General features: G+C 38.1%; 1 protein-coding gene across 1 annotated transcript; it reads right to left on the bottom strand.

The window, feature by feature from the left end:
• Nucleotides 1–13705: 13705 nt before the first annotated feature.
• On the bottom strand, nt 13706–19528 carry LOC129741374 (uncharacterized). The gene has a single exon (XM_055733099.1). It carries the CDS (start codon nt 19526–19528, stop codon nt 13706–13708), a length of 5823 nt encoding a protein of 1940 aa, XP_055589074.1.
• Between the last annotated feature and the right edge of the window lie 1569 nt (nt 19529–21097).

The following is a 21097-nucleotide window of genomic DNA, read 5'->3' as shown; positions in this document are numbered from 1 at the left end:
CATTTCCAATCATTTAGAGCACAGTAATCAACGAAATCGTGACTTAATTCGGGACCATCGATTAACTGTCAATAGTGATCCATCAGGAGGGGGGCAGATGACCTCGGAACAATCCAGGATCTTGGTGGCCGAGGACAATCGCGGACTATTTGATGGGAAGGGTACTTTCACATTCCGACAGGTCGTCGTACCGAAAAATAAAACATAAAAGCGATGCGCGGTAATTACCCCCTTTGTTTTAATATCTCACCACACCCCTCAACGTCATGATGGCGGCCGCCCAGGAATCCGATCCATGGAGGAAGGCCAAAATGGCGGAAGAAGGGCGACGGCAGCCGATGGCGTTGATGACTACCGCCGCCGGTCGTCGTTGCCGGTGGAACGTCATTGTTGTGACCGCGCGGCCTCGCGTTGCGTCTTGAATTCTAAATTAGGGGGCCCGAATCGGGAACAGGAAAAATTTTCGGCTACCAAACCCAACATGTGTGCGGTACCAATTGTTGAGCGAAACCCGGTTTGAAGCCGGCAGCAAATCAGACACTTCAAAGAGATCTCGCTCCCTAAACTGAATTTGTGTCCGGGCATTGTTGATCATAGTGTTCCGATTGGATACGGTAGCTTCAAATTGTTTTGAAAAGTCTTTCTTTAAACTTCAAGACACCTACTGCAAAGAATCATTCAAAGAGTACTCATAATAAAATAAGCTCGGATTTGCCTTAAATCTTATAAACGTCATATGACAGGTGAAATGTTATTTAAATTAAAATTTAAACATGTGAGCGGAAATATTAACAGGGTGGCCACAACTTTTCAATTTTCAAATTCCCCGTTTTTTCCCGGATGTTCCGGTCGAAAATCCATGGTTTGTTCATGGCTTTGATTGTCTTATTTCTTCAAAATATTTCAAAATTTCCAACCAATTTCATTAACTTTGCTGCTCTATCAAACTCATGTAATTGAGAATTCAGAGGAACTCGATTCTATTTTATGGCTTTCATCACATTTTTTTTAAATTGCTTAACAAAACATCCTACACAAAATAGTTATGCGTATAAAAACAGCTGGGGTTGACGACACTATAATAACATATTTTTACAGTCGTCATTATGGCCGTGGTAGGAAACAAAAAGTTTTCAAATATATTTTTCAATCATTTTTTTTAATATATTATTTTTGAAAACTGACATTTTACCTATACGAAGTGTGTTATATCTGTCGTTTACTAAGGCCAATACTTAAAAAAAAATTGATAAAAATTTTTTAAATATGTTGTTGAAGTTTTTTTTTTTCTTAAACCATTAATCAAACTTAGTTTTTGCATTATTTGAAGTTCTTATTGCACAATTTGAAAATCACGAAAAAAAATTTGAGCAAAAACTCAGTTGAACAGTGGGCAAACAAGGTGTCAAATTCAAAGGAACTCAAAAGTTTACATAATATTTTTTTCCTGAAGCTATGGAAACTATTTTATAAAATATCTAATTTTGGGGATATTACGTAATGAAATTTAAAAACTACTAAATTTTTAGGGAAATCAATTATTGATGAATGAACTGACAATCCTATGAAGAACAAAACTGCAATCCTATAAAAAACAAAAACTTGTTTCGAATCTGTTAGATAAAGGATTAAGATTTTTCCTAGCTGTTCTTGATCCAGAGAAATTATACTTGCAAAAAAAACATAAGATATAAAAAACATTTTAAATCAATTAACAATTTGACTTTGACAATTTGACAATTGGACTTCTGATTAAAAAAATATCTCTGATTAATTTTAATTAAAAATTATTTCTAAATATCCTGAAAATTCTCATTTTTTACTGGAATGTGATGAATGCGCTCGAAGAAAACCTCAATAACTTTTTTCTCGGAAGTCAAAATTACTTGCGGTATTCGAAAAAGTTGATCCTTCGTCTAAAACATTTGAATGGAGTCTAAATCCGGGCAAAATCCGGTCATTTTTCAATAAAATCCAGGCTTCCGGACCGTGCCGGGCTGTTCCCAAATTTTTTTTGTTAATCATCCGGGCAAACCCGCATAAAACCGGGCAATGTGGCAATCTTAGGCATGCTCTATCTCAGAAACCCCTTGACCAAATTTTACAAATTTTGTTTCTTTGAGTTACCTAGAGTGTTGAGTTTAGTTGTAGAATAAAGTTTCATTACTGGATTACTAACAATCGCGTTATGCTTCCAAGTAGAGCACACTCGGGGAAACAAAAAAAAAACATTCAAACATAACTAACAGAATAACTTTGAAATGATGGATAATTTTGACAGTTGCTTGGTCTGAGTCACTGCATGAAATTATGTGTATCTGTTTCCTTAATCATTGTCTTACTTCTGCTCTCGTTTGTAAATTTGAAAAGATTAACATAATAAAAATCCTAAAGGCTTTCAAACGTAAAATGTAGTGTATGAAAATAATTTTAATGTTTCAAAATTTAAATAAAATTCCTTCATTATTACGAAAAATCGATTGTTCACAGTTTTGCATATCATTTTATTTATCTCATTTCAAATTCACAAATTTGATCAAAATACGAACATTTGAACATGACAGAAATATGTTTATTGTTGGGAACTTATGGAAAAAAATTTGTTACCTCATATTTCAGTAAATGGATGAGCTAGATCCAGGTCTTTATATTTACATCTCCTTTTTTTCTTGATGATGTTTGCAACCAGCTTTAAGTTGAGTGTCTTAAAATAGATAAATTGAAAACAATTAAGAAATTTCAGAAGAAGAATTATTTCTGTTAAGTTTATATTTCCAAAGCATTGAGAAATTTCTTATTCATGTCTTCAGCAAACTTGTGAATCCAAATAAAAAACACATATTTTTGTACGAACAAATGTCAAATGAACATCATTTTTTGGTTCAACCATTCTGAAATATCAAAGAAATTACCGAAAACCTGTATTTATTTTAGCTTTTCTGAAGTTTTTTTCCAATAAATTTATTCTGCATGTTAGTAGTGAATATCTTTATCTACATTTTTCTCAAAAAACTAATGCATTTTTGAATTTTTATAAGATTCAATTCATTGCTTTTAATCTACATAAATAACCCCTCATTACAAATCTCTTATTAATTTTCAACAGTGTTTTAAAAAAATCTTTTTACATTTCCATGTTTGCAACTAAGAGTTCTGATTTCAAAATTTAACTTTGATTTACTCACTTGTCCTTTTTTTTTAAATTTTATTTCTGACTTTTAACTTACTTGTACTTGTTTTTCTATGATTAATTGATTTTTTCTAATGACATGAAATTTTAAGAGACTTTTTGAGTGTTAATCTCATTTTTAAAGACAGTTTTGAACTCTATGTTCTGGTAAAAATTGTGAGTTTTTTCAATTTAGAGATAATTAAAGAAAGATCAGAGTAATTTTGAATTTCAAAACTAGACCATTATTCTTCTACTTTTTTTTTTGCTTATCTCTTGAACTCTGACTCGGAGAATATATTACAATTTAAATTCTAAATTTTCGTTTGAATCCTTGCCCAATGAATCAAACATAATGTTGACTTCCTAGTGTATTATTCCCGGTTTTGGACCTGAATTCCTGCTTTTCCCTAAACGATTTTCGATTCCTGGATTCCTGGTTTTCCCGGTTTTGTGACCACTTTGTATTAATATCCTGCTGATCTAACGCTTGAGTTTTGGACCAAAACGAAACTTTTCAGGCTCCAGGTTCAGGTTGGAGAAGTTCAAAAGTGAGTCCAAATCGACTAATGAATCTAAGAATCACAAAAACCTAGAAGGATCCCGTCAAAGTTTTCTCGTTTCCTCTAACACCCTCATTATCACTGACGCAATTTGCTAATATGTTTCTAACAAGAAGTGCCAAATTTCAGCTCAATTGGACTTGCTATACGGACGCCTCAAAGCGCTCAAAGTTTCGGTTTTTTTGCCCCTAAACATCACCAAAGGAGAGACCAAAGAAAATCGGAACATTCAAAATTGTATATTTTTATGCCAAATGACTTAAACATGAAAAAAAAGTCAAAATCTGAAATTATCTTGAAAAACATTTTTGTTGTAAAAATCGACTACAGAATTTTAAAAATTACGCAAGGGGTTAAGAAACCGAAAAGTACCAGAAGTCATTTCTTGTTATTTTTGACCAATTAGTAATTTTTATCATTTTGTAATTTTTGTAATGTTTATCATTTTTGTATTTTTTGTAATTTTTGTAATTTTTGTAATTTTTGTAATTTTTGTAATTTTTGTCATTTTTGTCATTTTTGTCATTTTTGTCGTTTTTGGTCATTTTTGGTCGTTTTTGTCATTTTTGTCATTTTTGTCATTTTTGTCATTTTTGTCATTTTTGTCTTAATTGTCATTTTCGTCATTTTTGTCACTTTTGTCATTTTTTGTCATTTTTGTCATTTTTGTCATTATTGTCATTTTTGTCATTTTTGGTCATTTTTGGTCGTTTTTGTCATTTTTGTCATTTTTGTCATTTTTGTCACTTTTGTCATTTTTGTCATTTTTGTCATTTTTGTCATTATTGTCATTTTTGTCATTTTTGTCATTTTTGTCATTTTTGTCATTTTTGTCATTTTTGTCATTTTTGTCATTTTTGTCATTTTTGTCAGTTTTGTCATTTTTGTCATTTTTGTCATTTTTGTCATTTTTGTCATTTTTGTCATTTTTGTCATTTTTGTCATTTTTGTCATTTTTGTCATTTTTGTCATTTTTGTCTTAATTGTCATTTTTGTCATTTTTGTCATTTTTGTCATTTTTGTCATTTTTGTTATTTTTCTCATTTTTGTCATTTTTGTAATTTTTGTAATTTTTGTAATTTTTGTAATTTTTGTCATTTTTGTCATTTTTGTCATTTTTGTCATCTTAGTCATTTTTTGTTTTTTTTTTTTTTTTTTGTCAATTTTGGATTTTTTTTCAATTTTGGAATTTTTGGAATTTTTGTCATTTTTGTCATTTTTGTCATTTGTGTCATTTTTGTCATTTTTTGTCATTTTTGTCATTTTTGTCATTTTTGTCATTTTTGTCATTTTTGTCATTTTTGTCATTTTTGTCATTTTTGTCATTTTTGTCATTTTTGTCATTTTTGTCATTTTTGTAACTTGTTTTCATTGTTGTCAGTTTTGAAATTTTTGTCAGTTTTGAAATTTTTATCAATTTTTTAATTTTTAACATTTCTGTCATTGTTGTCATTTTTGTATTTTTTTTTTATTTTTTTTTATTATGTTATTTTTATCATTTTTGTCGATTTTTGGCATTTTTGTAATATTTGTAATGTTTGTCATTTTTATTGTTTTTGTCCTTCCTTGTAATTTTATTCATTTTCGTCATGTTTGTGATTTTTGTCATTTTTGTCATTCTCGTTATTTTTTAATTTGTCCTTTTTATTTATTTTTTATATTCCTGTTATAGTTTTCTTAATTTTGTTTTCAAGTCACAATATTTAATTTTCTTCCAGCTTTTGCACGAATTTCATTTTTTTTCTCGTTTTCGTCTTCGGTATAAAATCAGTTACCTACTACCGATGCCACGGTTCAACGTGTCGTCATAAGTATTTGACTCCCGAAAAATCGATCATAATAACTATCATCAGTGAAAGCGCACGGCCGTCCAAAATGTGCAAACCCTAAGGTGTATGAAGTTGGAAGTGGAAAAAAGCGGTTTATACGTTCAAATTTGGCATTTCGGCGCCAAGTATCGGCGATCGATGGTGTGGCCGTCGTCGCGCCCATCCAAGAGGGCATCACCAACAATAAGTAGGTATGGCACCCGCCCAGTTTGTTTGCTCGCTTGCGGCGAAGACCACAGACGACAGTCCTTTAACGGGGAACCTACATAATTTAGGCCCTCGCCGAGTCAATGAATATGAATGAAGAACGATCTTCGTCGTCACCAATAAGACGGAAAACGGTGTCTTTCTCTGTGAAGTGACGACGGCTGGTGAAGAGCGACGCTTCATGGATCTTTGGTGGTTTTGTCGAAAGAATGAGTGCTTCTTCCTTAAAAGTCCACGTACGATCGTCCAAAGGACAAGGTTAACAAAAAAGGAAGCTGCTAGTTAGGGTTCGCGACTCACAGCCGCCGCCGCTAAGTTGATTGATGGCGACGACAAACTCTCTCGCGCGCACGCGGATCGCAATTCACACACAGACCGTAGCTGACGAAGCGACTTTCGATGAGTCTGCCTGCATTCATTATGCTCTGGTGTGTGCCCAGAAAGCATAGTTAGCAAGTATGCTGCTCTCGAATTCGGTGGTGGGGAAGGCTTGTCTTGGGCAGGCAGGCAATAGCGGCGCTTATGATATTCCAGCGGCATGAAGTTCCGGCGGCAATTTTCAACACCGAGGAACACGACAGATGCGGCCTACAAATAAGGGGGCCTCGTTTGCAGAAAGCTGCAGTGATCTTGTCATGTCTTGGCAAATGTGTGCTAATTTAATGAACACAAAAATACTAACGACGAAAGAGTATCTCCGGCAATCAGAAGTTCCCGAAGTGAGTGGCCACGCCGCCACCGGGGAACTAATGATGACAGTTCTCAGGCAATTAATCACCTGGAAGGAGAGGGACTTGACGATACCGCGCCGCCATACTTCCATTGATGTCAAAAGGGCCAGGAAGAACAACGGTAGTTGGGTCATGGATCTGCGCTTCTCAACCTTGAACCACGACATGCTGCTCAAAGTTAACGGTTCGTTTCCCCGAAAACTTCGCCAAACTAATCACTCTCTCTTTCTCTCTCTTTGTTGAAAAAAGAGACAGAATGATCAAGAACTCTCGGAGTCTTTCTTCAATGAAAAAAAATTGAATTAAATACCCCCTTTCAATCTGATCCGGTTGGTTCCGCGCGGCTGGAAATTGATTCCCCCCACCATTCGACCCGGGGATCTCTCTCTCTCTTGAAAATGTTGGGGAGCTTATTCAGAAGGTTCCCATTTTTTCGTCTATCTGTCTTTTTCGAGCCGCCACACCGGCGGTCGGCTGACGATGGGTAACGTGCCGTGAAAACGGTCCCAATTAAAACTTGTCTACTCATCACGTCGTTTATCATTTGGAGGAATTCGGGGGAACTGCTGTGGATCTCACCCGGTGCGAAGATCCGATTTGGACTGCGCCGCCAGCTGGGGTCATTGATGGAGCTTTCTGAGTTTCCAGTTGAGGGTTCAGGGCATTCATTCAAGATTTAGAGGAAGAATAATCTTCTTCGTATTCAAGTTTGCGTAGGAAATATAAAAATTAACTTTAGAAAACCTCTAATTATTAAAAAAAAAATTCATTATCAAAACAAAAAAAAAACGGCAAAAAAAAATCACACTGAAACACTTTATAGACATTTAGGACAAAACTGAGAACCCTTCGGCGCAAAATGCCTTATACCAAATCCAATTTAATAGTTTCAGTGCTAAAATTCGTCAAGAAATCCTTAACAGAGCCTAGAAAAAGATCCTATCATGCAGAGGTAACTTTAAAAACTAAAAAAACCATGTTCTGGATGATTTTTCTGAATATTGTTTTCCAATAGATCTGATTGTGTACCACTTTCGTACTTTCTAGAATGAGGTCACCAGCAATGCTAAGCTCACGGATAAGTTACTGAGAGAAATTCGTAGAATTTCTTGAAAGAAAATTGCATTCTCCGAACCACCGGCTGCTGCTGACCCTTCAATTCCATCAACAAACCTCCATACTTAGTGTCCATCAGTCCGAAAGCCATCAGTGAGCACCAAGAGGAAAACCTCCAATTGGCACTTTGTATTAGTATGTTCATTCGATACCCGGACTCTGCTCGGCTCCATCGGAATCCATCAAGAACGTGTCTGACCTCATTCTCTGCTCCGATGACAAATGAGAACGTGCCTATCATCGACACAACATTGCATTGCATTGGGCTGGCTGGACTGTTCTGGGTCGGTACAAAGTTGTTGTTTCTCGCACCCATTTCAGCTGTTGGGAAAACATGAACCAACAACTAACTAAGTTCTTCTCGTGGATGGCGTTGCACATTTCGTTTCTGTTTGTTTCTGCTAGTGATGGCAGTTCGACTTGACTAAGACTTTACTCGAGTCGGTGGGTGCTCCTTCATTTCTAGATAGTTAGTTAGTTAGTTAGGATGGTGGAAAGTCCCTGGACGGAAGAATATAAAATCCAGTTCCGCGCGATCGGTAATGTTTGCAATTCGACGGGACTGGACTGGAGGATACAGTCGAGTGACCAGCCGAGCGAGCGACCAAACCGAGCGAGAGCGCTCATTCAGAACCATATATCGCCATCAATTAGCAAAACTACCTACTTCAGGATGGCCGAGGGCTGATTAGAGACGAAAGAAAAATTTCTCAAGCAACAACCGACTGACTGACTGACGACTGCCCATAAGTCAAAGCAAATTAGTTGTAGTACACAGCAAAAAAAAATGTAAGGCTGGACGATGTAATTTAGGCGACGAACATGATTTTGGTTATTAAATTACATCTAATCGACGTACACAGAGCGAACAGGTCGTTCAGTGTAATTTCACAATCCGCTATGTATTACTCTAGCAAAGTAATCGGTTTAGATTTTTTTGACATTCAAAATAATTCCCATATTGATAAGTTGTGAACGGATTGTGAAGTTAAAAAAGATTCGTTTTATCGGTAAGTACTATTAAAATTAATATTTTAGATAAGCAAAATCTTTGTTATATTTAAATATCTTTTTTTGTCATTTTTAGGGAATTTTAACCAATCACATGCCTGAAGAAAAAAGGTTCGATGTTTTCAAAACAACCGGATGTAAAGGTCAACTTTATCCGAAAAGCGATTTGTGTCCAAATTACCACTCCAGGAATAAACAGTGTACGACTTCAGTGATGCAGTTACAGTCCGAGGGTGATGAGAAAAACTGGAGGCTCATTCGGATAGGAAGCGTTTTATTCTAATTGTGAAAATATGAGCGCAGCTTCGTGTAACTTCTTACCATGGCATCTGAAGAAAATAAGTCCAATAGAAAAGCTTCCTCACTTTGCGATGAAATTATTATGCAAAATAGTGAGCAGGGAGTTGCTAAAATCTGTGAAAAGGAAAAATGACTGCTCTATACAAATGTGAAAATAAATCCTAAATCTTCATTTGAGTCCATCTTTTTATTATGATAACGAAAATAAATCGCAAGCCATCACTTGAGTCCATCTTATGTAATGATTTCTATTTCTTATCCATCTTTTTCTAATCTATATTGGATTTGAAACTTAATTAAAGAATAACAGTTGATTCTTGGCAATAATTCGAGTTAAAAACACGAATATTTTTGAAAAATCATAAGGTTCTTGAGCAAAGATGGATAATATTATCGCTTTTTAAATTGTATCCTGTTGTTCTCAATTGTCTACTGCGATATATGCGATACATACATTTAGTGTATTATTCTACCTAACAAAATTATACATCAAAACAGTGTAATATTAGATAGCATTGGCGACTCAAGTTATGTGCACGTTTTTGATGTAATATCGCAACACTTTTTTTGCTGTGTATAAATAATAACAATCGGCTTAAAATGTAATTACTGACCTCGAAAAGAGAGGAACCGAGTGTCGCCACTTTAGTCTGAGTCTATAGTAATAAGTGGTCGTTTTGGAGCAGCATTTCTTTTAAGGATGAAATTTACCCAAGATACTTTATTAGACCAGTTTCAACGTTCGAGCTTCAACAGCATGAATCGGCGTTTTCTACAGATGATTTCCATTTCCTCCAGAAGATCGTTACAGAAAACAATGTGTTTGATACGATTACGATACGATAACGATACGATAACGATACGATTACGATACGATTATGATACGTGATATCGTCGTTTTTGTAGTTTTTTTTAATTTTTGTCATTATTGTTATTTGTGTAATTTTACGATTTTTTATTTTTGTAATTTTTTTTGAAATTTTCGTAATTTTTGTAATTGAGGAACCGATACGATTACGATGCGATAACGATACGATTACGATACGATAACGATACGATAACGATACGATAACGATACGATAACGATACGATAACGATACGATAACGATACGATAACGATACAAAAACGATACGATAACGATACGATAACGAAACGATTACGATACGATTTCGATACGATTACGATTCGATTTCGATACGATTACGAAACGATTACGATACGTGATACTGTCGTTTTTTTGTCATTATTGTTATTTTTGTAATTTTTACAATTTTTTTATTTTTGTAATTTTTTGTAATTTTTGTAATTTAGGTAATTTTTGTAATTTTTATTATTTTCGTAATTCTTGTAATTACGATACGATAATGATACGATTACAATACGATTACGAAACGGTAACGATACGATTACGATACAATCACGATACGATTACGATACGATTACGATTCGATTACGATACGTGATATTGTCGTTTTTTTTTTCATTTTTTGTCATTATTGTTATTTTTTGGAATTTTTACAATTTTTTATTTTTGTCATTTTTTGTAATTTTCGTAATTTTTGTAATTTTGGTCATTTTTGTAATTTTTATTATTTTCGTATACGATTACTATACGATTACGATACGATTACGATACGATTTCGATACGATTACGAAACGATTACGATATGTGATACTGTCGTTTTTTGTTGTTTTTTTTTTAATTTTTGTCATTATTGTTATTTTTGTAATTTTTACAATTTTATAATTTTTTAATTTTTGGTAATTTTCGTGATTTTTGTAATTTTGGTGATTTTTGTAATTTGTATTATTTTTGTAATTCTTGTAATTACGATACGATTACGATATGATTACGATACGATTACGATACGATAACGATACCATTACGATACGATTACGATACGATTATGATACGATTACGATACGATTACGATACGATTACGATACGATTACGATACGATTACGATACGATTACGATACGATTACGATACGATTACGATACGATTACGATACGATTACGATACGATTATGATACGATTACGATTAATCAATTACGATACAATAACGATACGATTACGATACGGTTATGATACGATTACAATACGATTACGATATAATTACGATACAATTACTATACGATACGATATAATTACGATACAATAACTATTCGATTACGATTCTATTCAAGTTGTCACAATTTTTCTAGGCACAATTTTCTCGTATGTTTGAATAACTTACCGCTATTGATCCTACCTTCTCTCTGAAGCCTGAAGCTTCAAATTTGTCTCACAATTTTTCACTCTAAACTACATATTGGTAAAAAATCACTGTCAAGATTGAAGAGCAAAAGTAAAGAACCCCGAATGGAATGTTGTTTTATTTTTGTTTGCCTTTTTTCTTGTCATTCATTGTTATGCCGCCTGGCTAGCGATTATAATGATGAGCCAAATTTAAGCCAAATGTATATTATAACAGCCAACGAGGGAAACAACAAGCCAGGAACCCAACAGTCCGTTAAATTCGTTCACGGTAGAGTGGTGTCTCGTTCTGTTGATGCTCGTTTTCGCGGGAGAGCAAGATAATTCGTTGGACTTCAAATTTTGGAAGGGCTAAACGCACTGACGCTGACCTCATGTTATTGAAGCCGATTCTTGGTGTCGGGTACGTTTCTATTAAGCTAATCTGCAGCTGTTCGAGAGATCCGTGAAATCGGAACAGCCCTAAACTTAATGAAACATTTTACTACAAATGCTTTCTACTTTAGGATCAGCTGGACCAATGCAATCGACAGGAAAATTGGACCTAATCAGTTTCAGTTTGTGTTGAACAAAAAAAAAACGGAGAATAAACGGACTAAAACCGGCCACTCGGCTCATTTGTAATTCATACGATTTTAACGCATCGTTGCGAGAAAGGTGCTTGCTCTGGAGTTGTGCGAGAATGGACGATGGACCAATCGAAAACAAAAATAAAGAGAACACCAAAACGCTCGCGCACGGTCAGCAATTTCAATTAATTACAGCAATCCATCAACGGGAGGCGCGAGTTTGGCCGATCGATCGATCGATCGATCGTACTTTAGAGGGCGCGCGATCCTCGTCGTTCAACTTTTTCCTCAATTACTTATGTTGGTAATTATCGTGAATGGAAATTATCGTTTGAGTACCACCGCTTCTTGGGGACGGATTGAGGAAACTCTGCACATATTTTAAGGTATCGGTACCGTTTCGAGAGAGAGACTTTTCACAACTGAACCAATAAATCTTCACGTGCACCCGTAATCAATGGATGACCACCACCATTGACAGGTTAATTGATCTACTGTAACTGTAGAGGGGCAATTGAAACGATCACTTTCACGGCCGCTAATTACCGTATCGACGAGCTGTGTGCATCGAGGTGCGATCGTTATTTCTAAATGTGGGCCTAATTTTTTTTTTCTCTTTTTTCTCTCTATGCAAAAAAAACATTCAAAAATCTACCTGAGCCCAATTAAACATTAACCGAAGTACCTACTTTTTTTAACCATTCAACGGCAGACGTTTTGCTTCGCGCTTCACTAAACGTCAATTAGTTTTGTTAACCGGAATAATCGGTGCAACCATTTGAATTTTTTTTTTCAATCTGTTTGGTTTTGTTTGTTTCACTTTTTTTAACCATTTCATACCACCCCCTCAGTCATCGCATTCATTGTACGGTGGCCGGCAGTGGTGATTGCACGTGCCTCTATTCTAAAACTGTTAACACCCTCGAATTAACAATTGGCTACAACAACTGTACCCATCCTCCACACTACGTTCGGGGTTTGCTTTCGTTCGATTGGGTGTTCAATTAACCAATTAATCGAGAAGGGGAACTTTTTTTGCCTTTTCTAGTACTTAGATAGCAATTGAAGCGTTTTTTTTTTTTGGACGCGCTCTCTTCAATGAAAAAATTAAGGTGGCGCATTCTCAATTATAGCTATCACTGTGTAGTGGTTGACCGATTTCTGATAGCGATCGCGGACGGTGTGCAATTATTCAATGGAATGGTTAGATGAGAGAGGAAAAATTTGTGGGCCGATTTGTTAAGTTGCTAGGAAACTCTCAGAAAATGCATTTTGTTCCCGAAATTGGTAACAATACGGTACGAACGAATTCCGTGAATTTAAACAGATTTTATTGATCAGTTAAATTTCTCCTGTAACCGATACAAAATAGAAGAAAACCGCGTGAATACTCATTATTCCTGTATATCTAATTCTATTGCATGTTTAATTACTAAGGACTTACGTTTAGTGTTTTTATGGTATCTCGTTTGCTATCCGGAATGCGATGAAATACAGTTACGGTAAATCGTATTCAGTAATACGCTTGTAGTATGTGCCGATGTTTGCTTTCTGTCCGAAATTCGATCCAGTACGGTAATACGTAATCGTGCTGCGTGAGACCTGTGGTACTAGTCAGTCCGTCTGTTTTGTACGTATGCCGAAGTCGCTAGTCTTATGAGTATCGCGTGAACTACTTTTGTTGATAACAACTAGCAATGTCATCCATGCAAAGAGCCTATCAACTATCGCGTAAACTAAATTTAGCAAATTAAGCAACCGGAGAAATAACTTTGCCTTCGACGATTACATGCAGTTTTTGGCTGTGACATGCATCTGCTTATTATTCTTATCATCTACTTTCTATTTATCAGTACTTATCGTGAGCCATGGAAGGCGAGTTTTGGTAGGGGCTTGTTGGTAGCGGCGGCGCGTTCGTGTATGACGTAACACTCCCCCCCAGTACGCAGAGTTAATCACGCTGCTTACTACTCGTTGCGCCGACGTCTAGTACTGCTAACTTCACTGCTGGTCGCTCGTAGGTGTTACATGCTGTTCTCACCGTTGCGCTACGAACTTGTCCGTCGCGGCTTTTCGTTGTGCTGATGACAATTCCTTTCGGCCACAAATTCCTTGGAAGGTCGTTGTCTACGATGACTACGATGTCGTCTACCTCGATGGGTTTCACATTATAGTGCCACTTCGTACGGCGGGTTATTGTGGGAAGGTATTCTTGTAGCCATCTTTTCCAAAAATAATTTGCGTATACTTGAGAGGTCTTCCAAGTATTTCTCAAAGTGTTAGATTTATCGTCGTATGGAACTGCAGGCTTCACTCCACTGGAAGATCCCAGCAGGAAATGGTTCGGAGTTAGAGCTTCGGTATCGGAATTTTCCACCGGTAGGTAAGTGAGGGGTCGTGAGTTGATAATATTTTCTATCTCGAGAAGTGCGTTTCGTAGTACTTCGTCCGTGGGAAGTCTAGGGAGCTTCATATTGCTGAGAGTCTTCTTCACCGATTGAACCAATCGTTCCCAACTCCCACCCATGTGTGGGCTACTTGGCGGTAAAAATGACCATTTAAGTTCTGTTGATATGAATTCTTCCATCAGTTTGTCTTGATCCATGTCACGTAATGCTTGTTTCAGCTCTCTATTCGCACCAACAAAATTCGTACCGCGGTCGCTAAAGATCTCCAACGGCTTTCCACGTCTGGCTATAAAGTTGTGTAAGGCCATAATGCAAGAGCTGGTGTTTAGCGAATGCGCAATTTCGATGTGGACAGCTCTCACCACCAAACAAGTTAAGAGAACTCCCCATCTTTTCTCGACGCGTCTTCCAACAACTACATTCAACGGCCCAAAATAATCTACCCCAACGTAGGAAAAGGGTCTACAATACGCAGCGAGCCTGGCGAATGGTAGGTCAGCCATGAGTGGAGGTTGAGGATTTGCCTTGACAATTTTGCAGGCTTGACATTTCCGGCGAACTCGGTCACAAACTCTTCGAAGCATTGGAATTTGATATTGCTGGCGTAATTCGTTAATAACAGTTTCATTATTAATATGATGGTAACGCTCATGCATATACTGTACGATCAGCATTGTGACGTGATGTTCTTTTGGCAGAAGTATAGGATGAGCAGTGTTCAAATCAACAAACATACAGGCTCCAATACGCCCGCGCATACGCAAGACGCCGTTTGCGTCGAGGAACGGGGAAACTTTATAGAGAGGGCTTCTTTTTGGAAGGGTGATATTTTTATCAGATGAAGACAGCAACGAAATTTCTTCAGCATACGCATCTTTCTGCGCTTGACGCAAGATACAAATCTCGGCAGCTTGCAATTCGCTCTGTGTAAGAACTCCAGTAGATAGTTTTGTTTCTTGTATCGTAGCTCTAAGGTTTTGTAGATATCGTATTACAAACGATATCACGCGTACAAGCTTCCACCATTTAGAGAATGTTGTCACATCAAAGGGTGGTTGTTGAATGATGTGAATGTTAATAAACTTCTGAAGCTCAGTTGCAGTGTTCCTGGAGTAGGGTGGCTGTGACGGCCACAACGTTTGTTCCTGACGAATAAATTTCGGGCCACTGAACCACCTGTTGGATGTAGAAAAGTCCGGGATTTTTTGCCATTTGGTTCCTTCGTCAGCCACATTCTCGGAGGACTCAATCCAATTCCATTCTGCGATTTCAGAGCCTTCCAAAATTTCTCCAACCCTTGCGGCTACAAATTTACTATATTTTCTGTGGTCTGCGCGTATCCAACACAGCACGTCCCTCGAATCGGTCCAAAAAAATCTTTGAGCCAAGTTTATACGATGACTTTCTCCAATATCGTTTGCTAATCGTACACCAATGACGGCGGCTTGGAGTTCTAAGCGTGGAATGGAAACATACCGTAAGGGAGCAACACGTGTTTTCGAAGTGACGAAGGCACATTCTATTTGGTTACATTCTTCATACCGAAAATATGCAACTGCTGCATATCCATTCTCGCTTGCATCCACAAAGACGTGTAACTGAACCTTTGTACTGGGATTTGCTGAAGTAAGTCTTCGATAACATCGAGGGACTGAAACAGTTTCTACTTGCTTCAAGACATTAAGCCATGTACGCCACTTCGAAAGTTGTTCATCGTGGATTGGTTCGTCCCAACCGACTCCAGAGCGCCATATCTCTTGCAATAAAACCTTTAAATACATCAAAAAGTTGGAGAGCATTCCTAGGGGGTCATATATGAGCATAAGGACTCGAAGAACTTCCCTCTTTGTAGGTGTTTCGTTGCCGGACAGTATTTCTTGGTTGCATCTACGTGGTACTTTGAATGTAAATATATCTTCAGCCGTATTCCACCACATTCCCAATACTTTTTCTGAACCTAATTCGTTGTCTACGTTCAAATCCTTATGAACTGTTGACTTCTCCCCTAAAGCTCTTAACACTTGTGTAGAATTAGATAGCCAACCCCGAATTTCAAATCCTCCTTCCGAGTGTATCATTCGAACATCCTTAACTAGTTGAATTGCTTCTCTGTCTGTTTCGACGCTGATAAGCATATCATCCACGTACGTCCCAGAGCGAATCGCGTAAACTGCTTTCGGATACTTGGTGACAAATCGTTCCGCATTCGAATTTTTGACATACTGTGCACTGCTTGGTGAGCAGCTTGCACCGAATGTCATCACCCGCATAATATACACAGTTGGCGCCTTCCCGATGACACCATCATTCCATAAAAACCGCTGACAATGTTGGTCCAGTTCGTTCATGTTAACTTGGTGGAACATTTCACGAATGTCACCCGAAACGGCTACACGGTACTCTCTAAATCTTTGAAGAACATGGGGCAAAGCAACAAGTTGGTCCGGTCCTTTAAGTAAGAATGAATTCAAGGAGACACCTCGACTTTTTGATGCCGCGTCCCAAACAATACGCAATTTTCCAGGTTTATTAGGGTTAAAGACAGGAAAAATAGGTAGATACCATTGACGGCCTTGATGTTCTCTTTCTTCTTGTGCTGAAAGTTTGCGAATGTAACCTTTGACTTCGTACTCGAAGAGCTTCTGCTGTAGTTCTTTAGCCATCTTTGGTTCTCTTATCATGCGTTTTTCCAAACAAAGATGTCGTTTTAAAGCCATTGCTTTGCTGTCTGGAAGTGTTATATCATCATATCGCCAGAGCAAACAGGTTTCAAACCTCCCCTTTCTATACACAGTATTAGACCTTAACAGATCTAATGCTCGTGAATCATCTGATGACAGTCGATTCATATTTGTCGAGATACCCAGGCTATCGAATGAAAAATAGTCTCTTATGGCTGAATTTAGAGTTTCGCATTGGCAAATATGATAGCTAAACGCTTGCTCATTTTCTTCGGAGATTGCCGTTTCCGGTACGGAACACGGTCCATAAATAATCCATCCTAGGCGAGTCAGAACTGCAGTTGGTTGATTCTCGGCACCCTCCTTCGAATCGAATGGGTACTCCAGGCGAATGTTATCCATTCCTAGCAAAATCCTTGGCTTAGCATCAACATACGACTCTACCGGTATCTCAGACAGATGATGGAAGTGATTCGCTAACTCAGAAAGGCACAAACTCTGAGACGGAAGATCCAAGCTACGAACTGTATGTACATTCGAAAGTTTGAACTTATTTTTCTGGTTCGAAGTACTGCTTATATCAACGGAAAACTTCACAGAGTCACCTTCATATCTGCCTTGTCCTGCCGTCCAACTAATGCAGAGCGGATGACGTTTTCCTTCTAAGTTCAGCTCGTTCCACAAACTATGCTCCATCAACGTGCAGGTAGATCCTGCGTCAAGAAAGGCATATGTCGTAACAGATTTGTATTTTCCATAAACGGTAACTGGAACATATTTCAATAAAATAGCTTCACGGGAACCATGGTGAGCGTTGCACGATGAGGTTTGGGGAAGTTTTTGGATGTTAGCTTTATGCTTTTTTACGTCATGCAAAAGCCAGTGATGAAGGTACTGACAGCCGTCTTTGTTGCATTGAACCCTGGTAGTACAGGCCTTAAAGTGCTTTTTGAGACATTTGCGACAAATTTTCTTATCATTCACAAGAGACCAACGGGATGTAGTTGTCATAGCATTAAAGCGAGGACACACGTCCAGACCAGCGCATTCTCCAGCGCATGCAAAGCATTTTCCACTAACTACTTCAATAGAGGATTCGGTGTGAACATGGAGAAAGGCTTCATCCTTTTTTGTCTTTACTGAAGATTTGGCCCACGCTTGAGGTCTCGTCACCAGACTATAAGCGTCAACAATTTTTTCGATCCAATCGTTGAAATCGAGCAAAGAGCTAGCGCCTGTCTTGTACATATGTCTCGCCCATTTGTCCTTCAACGGGTAGGGAAGAACCTCAACCAATTCTTGTATCAACGTGGCATTATATAAGCGTTCATTCATTCGACACGCTTGGATTGTTGCGCAAAGATTCTGCACTGCGATACCGAAATCTATAATCGTCTCCATTCTTTCCGCTTTGGGGGGTGGCAGCGTTCTTACTCGCCTTATCATTGTCTCGATAATTGAATCTGGATTTCCAAACAATGTTTGTAAGCGATTAATTATGGTCGGTACATTATCAGGATGTAAAAGTAAACATTTCACAGCGTTGAGTGCCCTATCGTAAAGACATCTTTCCAGTCGGTCGAGGAGTTCATCGTTTCCGAATGCACACATTCTAGATGATCGTTCAAACGCAGCAATGAATCTGGGCCAATCTTCGGGATCACCACCGAACTTAGGAAGATCCTTCACAGTCTGTCGTGCCGCTAGGTGATTTTTATTTAAGGTTACAGACTTTTCAGTATTCTCTCTCAAACATGAATTAGCCACTCGTGGCGTTGAGGTGTGTTGAGTTCGCAGCATTCCGGGTTTAGCAATCATCTGCGGGTTTACTGTGTATTTCGGTAACGGAGTTTCATTCATCTGTATCTCATTCATGTAATCTCCCTCAACCCTAACAGTTTCATCTAACCAATCTTCGAGCTGCTTATTACTCATCACCGTTTCTACTTCGCTATCGCTGGATTCCAACAATTCCTGCTCTAAGGCTAGACGTTCCTCAAGCTGCCTCTTTTCCAGTTCCTGTCTGGCTTCTAAAGCTCTCAGCTGCATCTCCTTCGCCTTTTCTGATCGTCTAGAGCTTTTCGAACCCGCTTTCTTAGTTCTGTTCAACGATCCATTCGGATCAATCGACCGATTGCCCGATGGCTCATGTTGTTCCTCTACACGCAAGTTTCCACTACGGCAAAACGTCACATCCTTTGGGATAGTTCCTGTATTTCTCCCGGGAAGATCTGTTGAAGAATTCTCTTTACCAATGCTAGGTGCTAAAACTTCCGACTGCCTACTATACGGCTGCGACATGGGCCACTGCAACTGAAGCTGCTCAAAATGATCCAACATCTGCTGTTGCGTTTCTAACTGCTGCTGCTGCTGTTTTTCTAACCGCTTCTGTTGTTGTAGATCTTGTTGCCACCGCTTCTGCTGTTTACGGAGTTCATCGCGTTCACCGATTAAAGAAACCCTTTCCTTCAGCAAAGACTTCCTCTCACACTTTACACAAATCCAATCCCGATTTGCCACACTTTCATCTACGCCAGCGCACTCATAGTGATACCAAACATCGCATTGGTCACACTGCACCATTCGATTGGTATCAGGTCTACGGCATGTTCCACAACTCGCCCCTTCACTACCAGGTGAATTACTTGTATTATTATTTGAACCATTTCCATCATCGTTATTCATCATTCCGAATAAACGAGAAATTTAATTTGTTCCCGAAATTGGTAACAATACGGTACGAACGAATTCCGTGAATTTAAACAGATTTTATTGATCAGTTAAATTTCTCCTGTAACCGATACAAAATAGAAGAAAACCGCGTGAATACTCATTATTCCTGTATATCTAATTCTATTGCATGTTTAATTACTAAGGACTTACGTTTAGTGTTTTTATGGTATCTCGTTTGCTATCCGGAATGCGATGAAATACGGTTACGGTAAATCGTATTCAGTAATACGCTTGTAGTATGTGCCGATGTTTGCTTTCTGTCCGAAATTCGATCCAGTACGGTAATACGTAATCGTGCTGCGTGAGACCTGTGGTACTAGTCAGTCCGTCTGTTTTGTACGTATGCCGAAGTCGCTAGTCTTATGAGTATCGCGTGAACTACTTTTGTTGATAACAACTAGCAATGTCATCCATGCAAAGAGCCTATCAACTATCGCGTAAACTAAATTTAGCAAATTAAGCAACCGGAGAAATAACTTTGCCTTCGACGATTACATGCAGTTTTTGGCTGTGACATGCATCTGCTTATTATTCTTATCATCTACTTTCTATTTATCAGTACTTATCGTGAGCCATGGAAGGCGAGTTTTGGTAGGGGCTTGTTGGTAGCGGCGGCGCGTTCGTGTATGACGTAACACATTTTGATGAAAATTTCTTAAAACAGCTTCCTTTGAATAGCCGTCAAGAATTCTGTGTTTCGTGTTTTATAAATCTTAAGATGTCAAAATGTCACAAATTACGTTAACTTTCTCATTCACTTTTCACAAAATTTCTACTGTGACTTAGATTTTACACCACTTGTTTTCATTTTTGTGTCCATGATCTTAAGCAATATAAAAAAAAATGTCCACAAACTTACGGGGAACAAGTGTTAAAGTTATACCGAATCTGTCACCATACTTTAAAGATTCTACCCCAACCCATCGAGAAGAAGAAACGAAAAAAAAACCCAGCCCCGGTACCTGTCTCGAGCCGATCGCAGCTCATCAATATTTATTTATTTGCACACCATCAAAGACTGACAAATTGGATGAATTTAAATGATTAAAGAGAGCAACTTTCGACAAAGTTCTTCTCCCGCCCTTCTCGGTCCATTTTTTTCCTGGAGGGTAACGCAAACCCTTGAAGAAGGAACCTTCCTTCCTTCCTTCCTTCACATCGTCGAAGTGACTCGGCGGCGGAAGAAAATCCAATAAATATTAGCATAATTTCGGAAATCCTCCCCGAAAGCCTTAAGACGGGATGCTTCTGGAGCTAGCTCCTCGTCAAAAGCAGCAGCATCCTCAGCGCGCCATTATCGTTTCTCTCTGTGTTTTTGCTCAACTTTTTTTCCCTTTTTTCTAGTTTTCGATTCCGTTCCGAACTTTTGAAGGGACCACATCTCGAGTCGACCTGAGCAAAGGTGAAACTCTGATGGCTCTCCTTGGCCCGGTGTGTGTCCCATTGGATTTTGCCCAGAGACGGCGGCGACGCCCAGCTTCTTCTTGCTAGCATCAGGCGTCGTATTAGGCAACGGACCCA

This window comes from Uranotaenia lowii, chromosome 2 (assembly GCF_029784155.1).
Source record: "Uranotaenia lowii strain MFRU-FL chromosome 2, ASM2978415v1, whole genome shotgun sequence".
NCBI classification, from domain to species: Eukaryota; Metazoa; Arthropoda; class Insecta; order Diptera; family Culicidae; genus Uranotaenia; species Uranotaenia lowii.
Note: the sequence above shows the minus strand (reverse complement) of the source record. Positions and strands in the feature narration are given on the sequence as shown.

Excerpts from the sequence above, each read along its gene's own strand:
- LOC129741374 (XM_055733099.1), bottom strand. The coding sequence starts at position 19,528 with ATGAATAACGATGATGGAAATGGTTCAAATAATAATACAAGTAATTCA.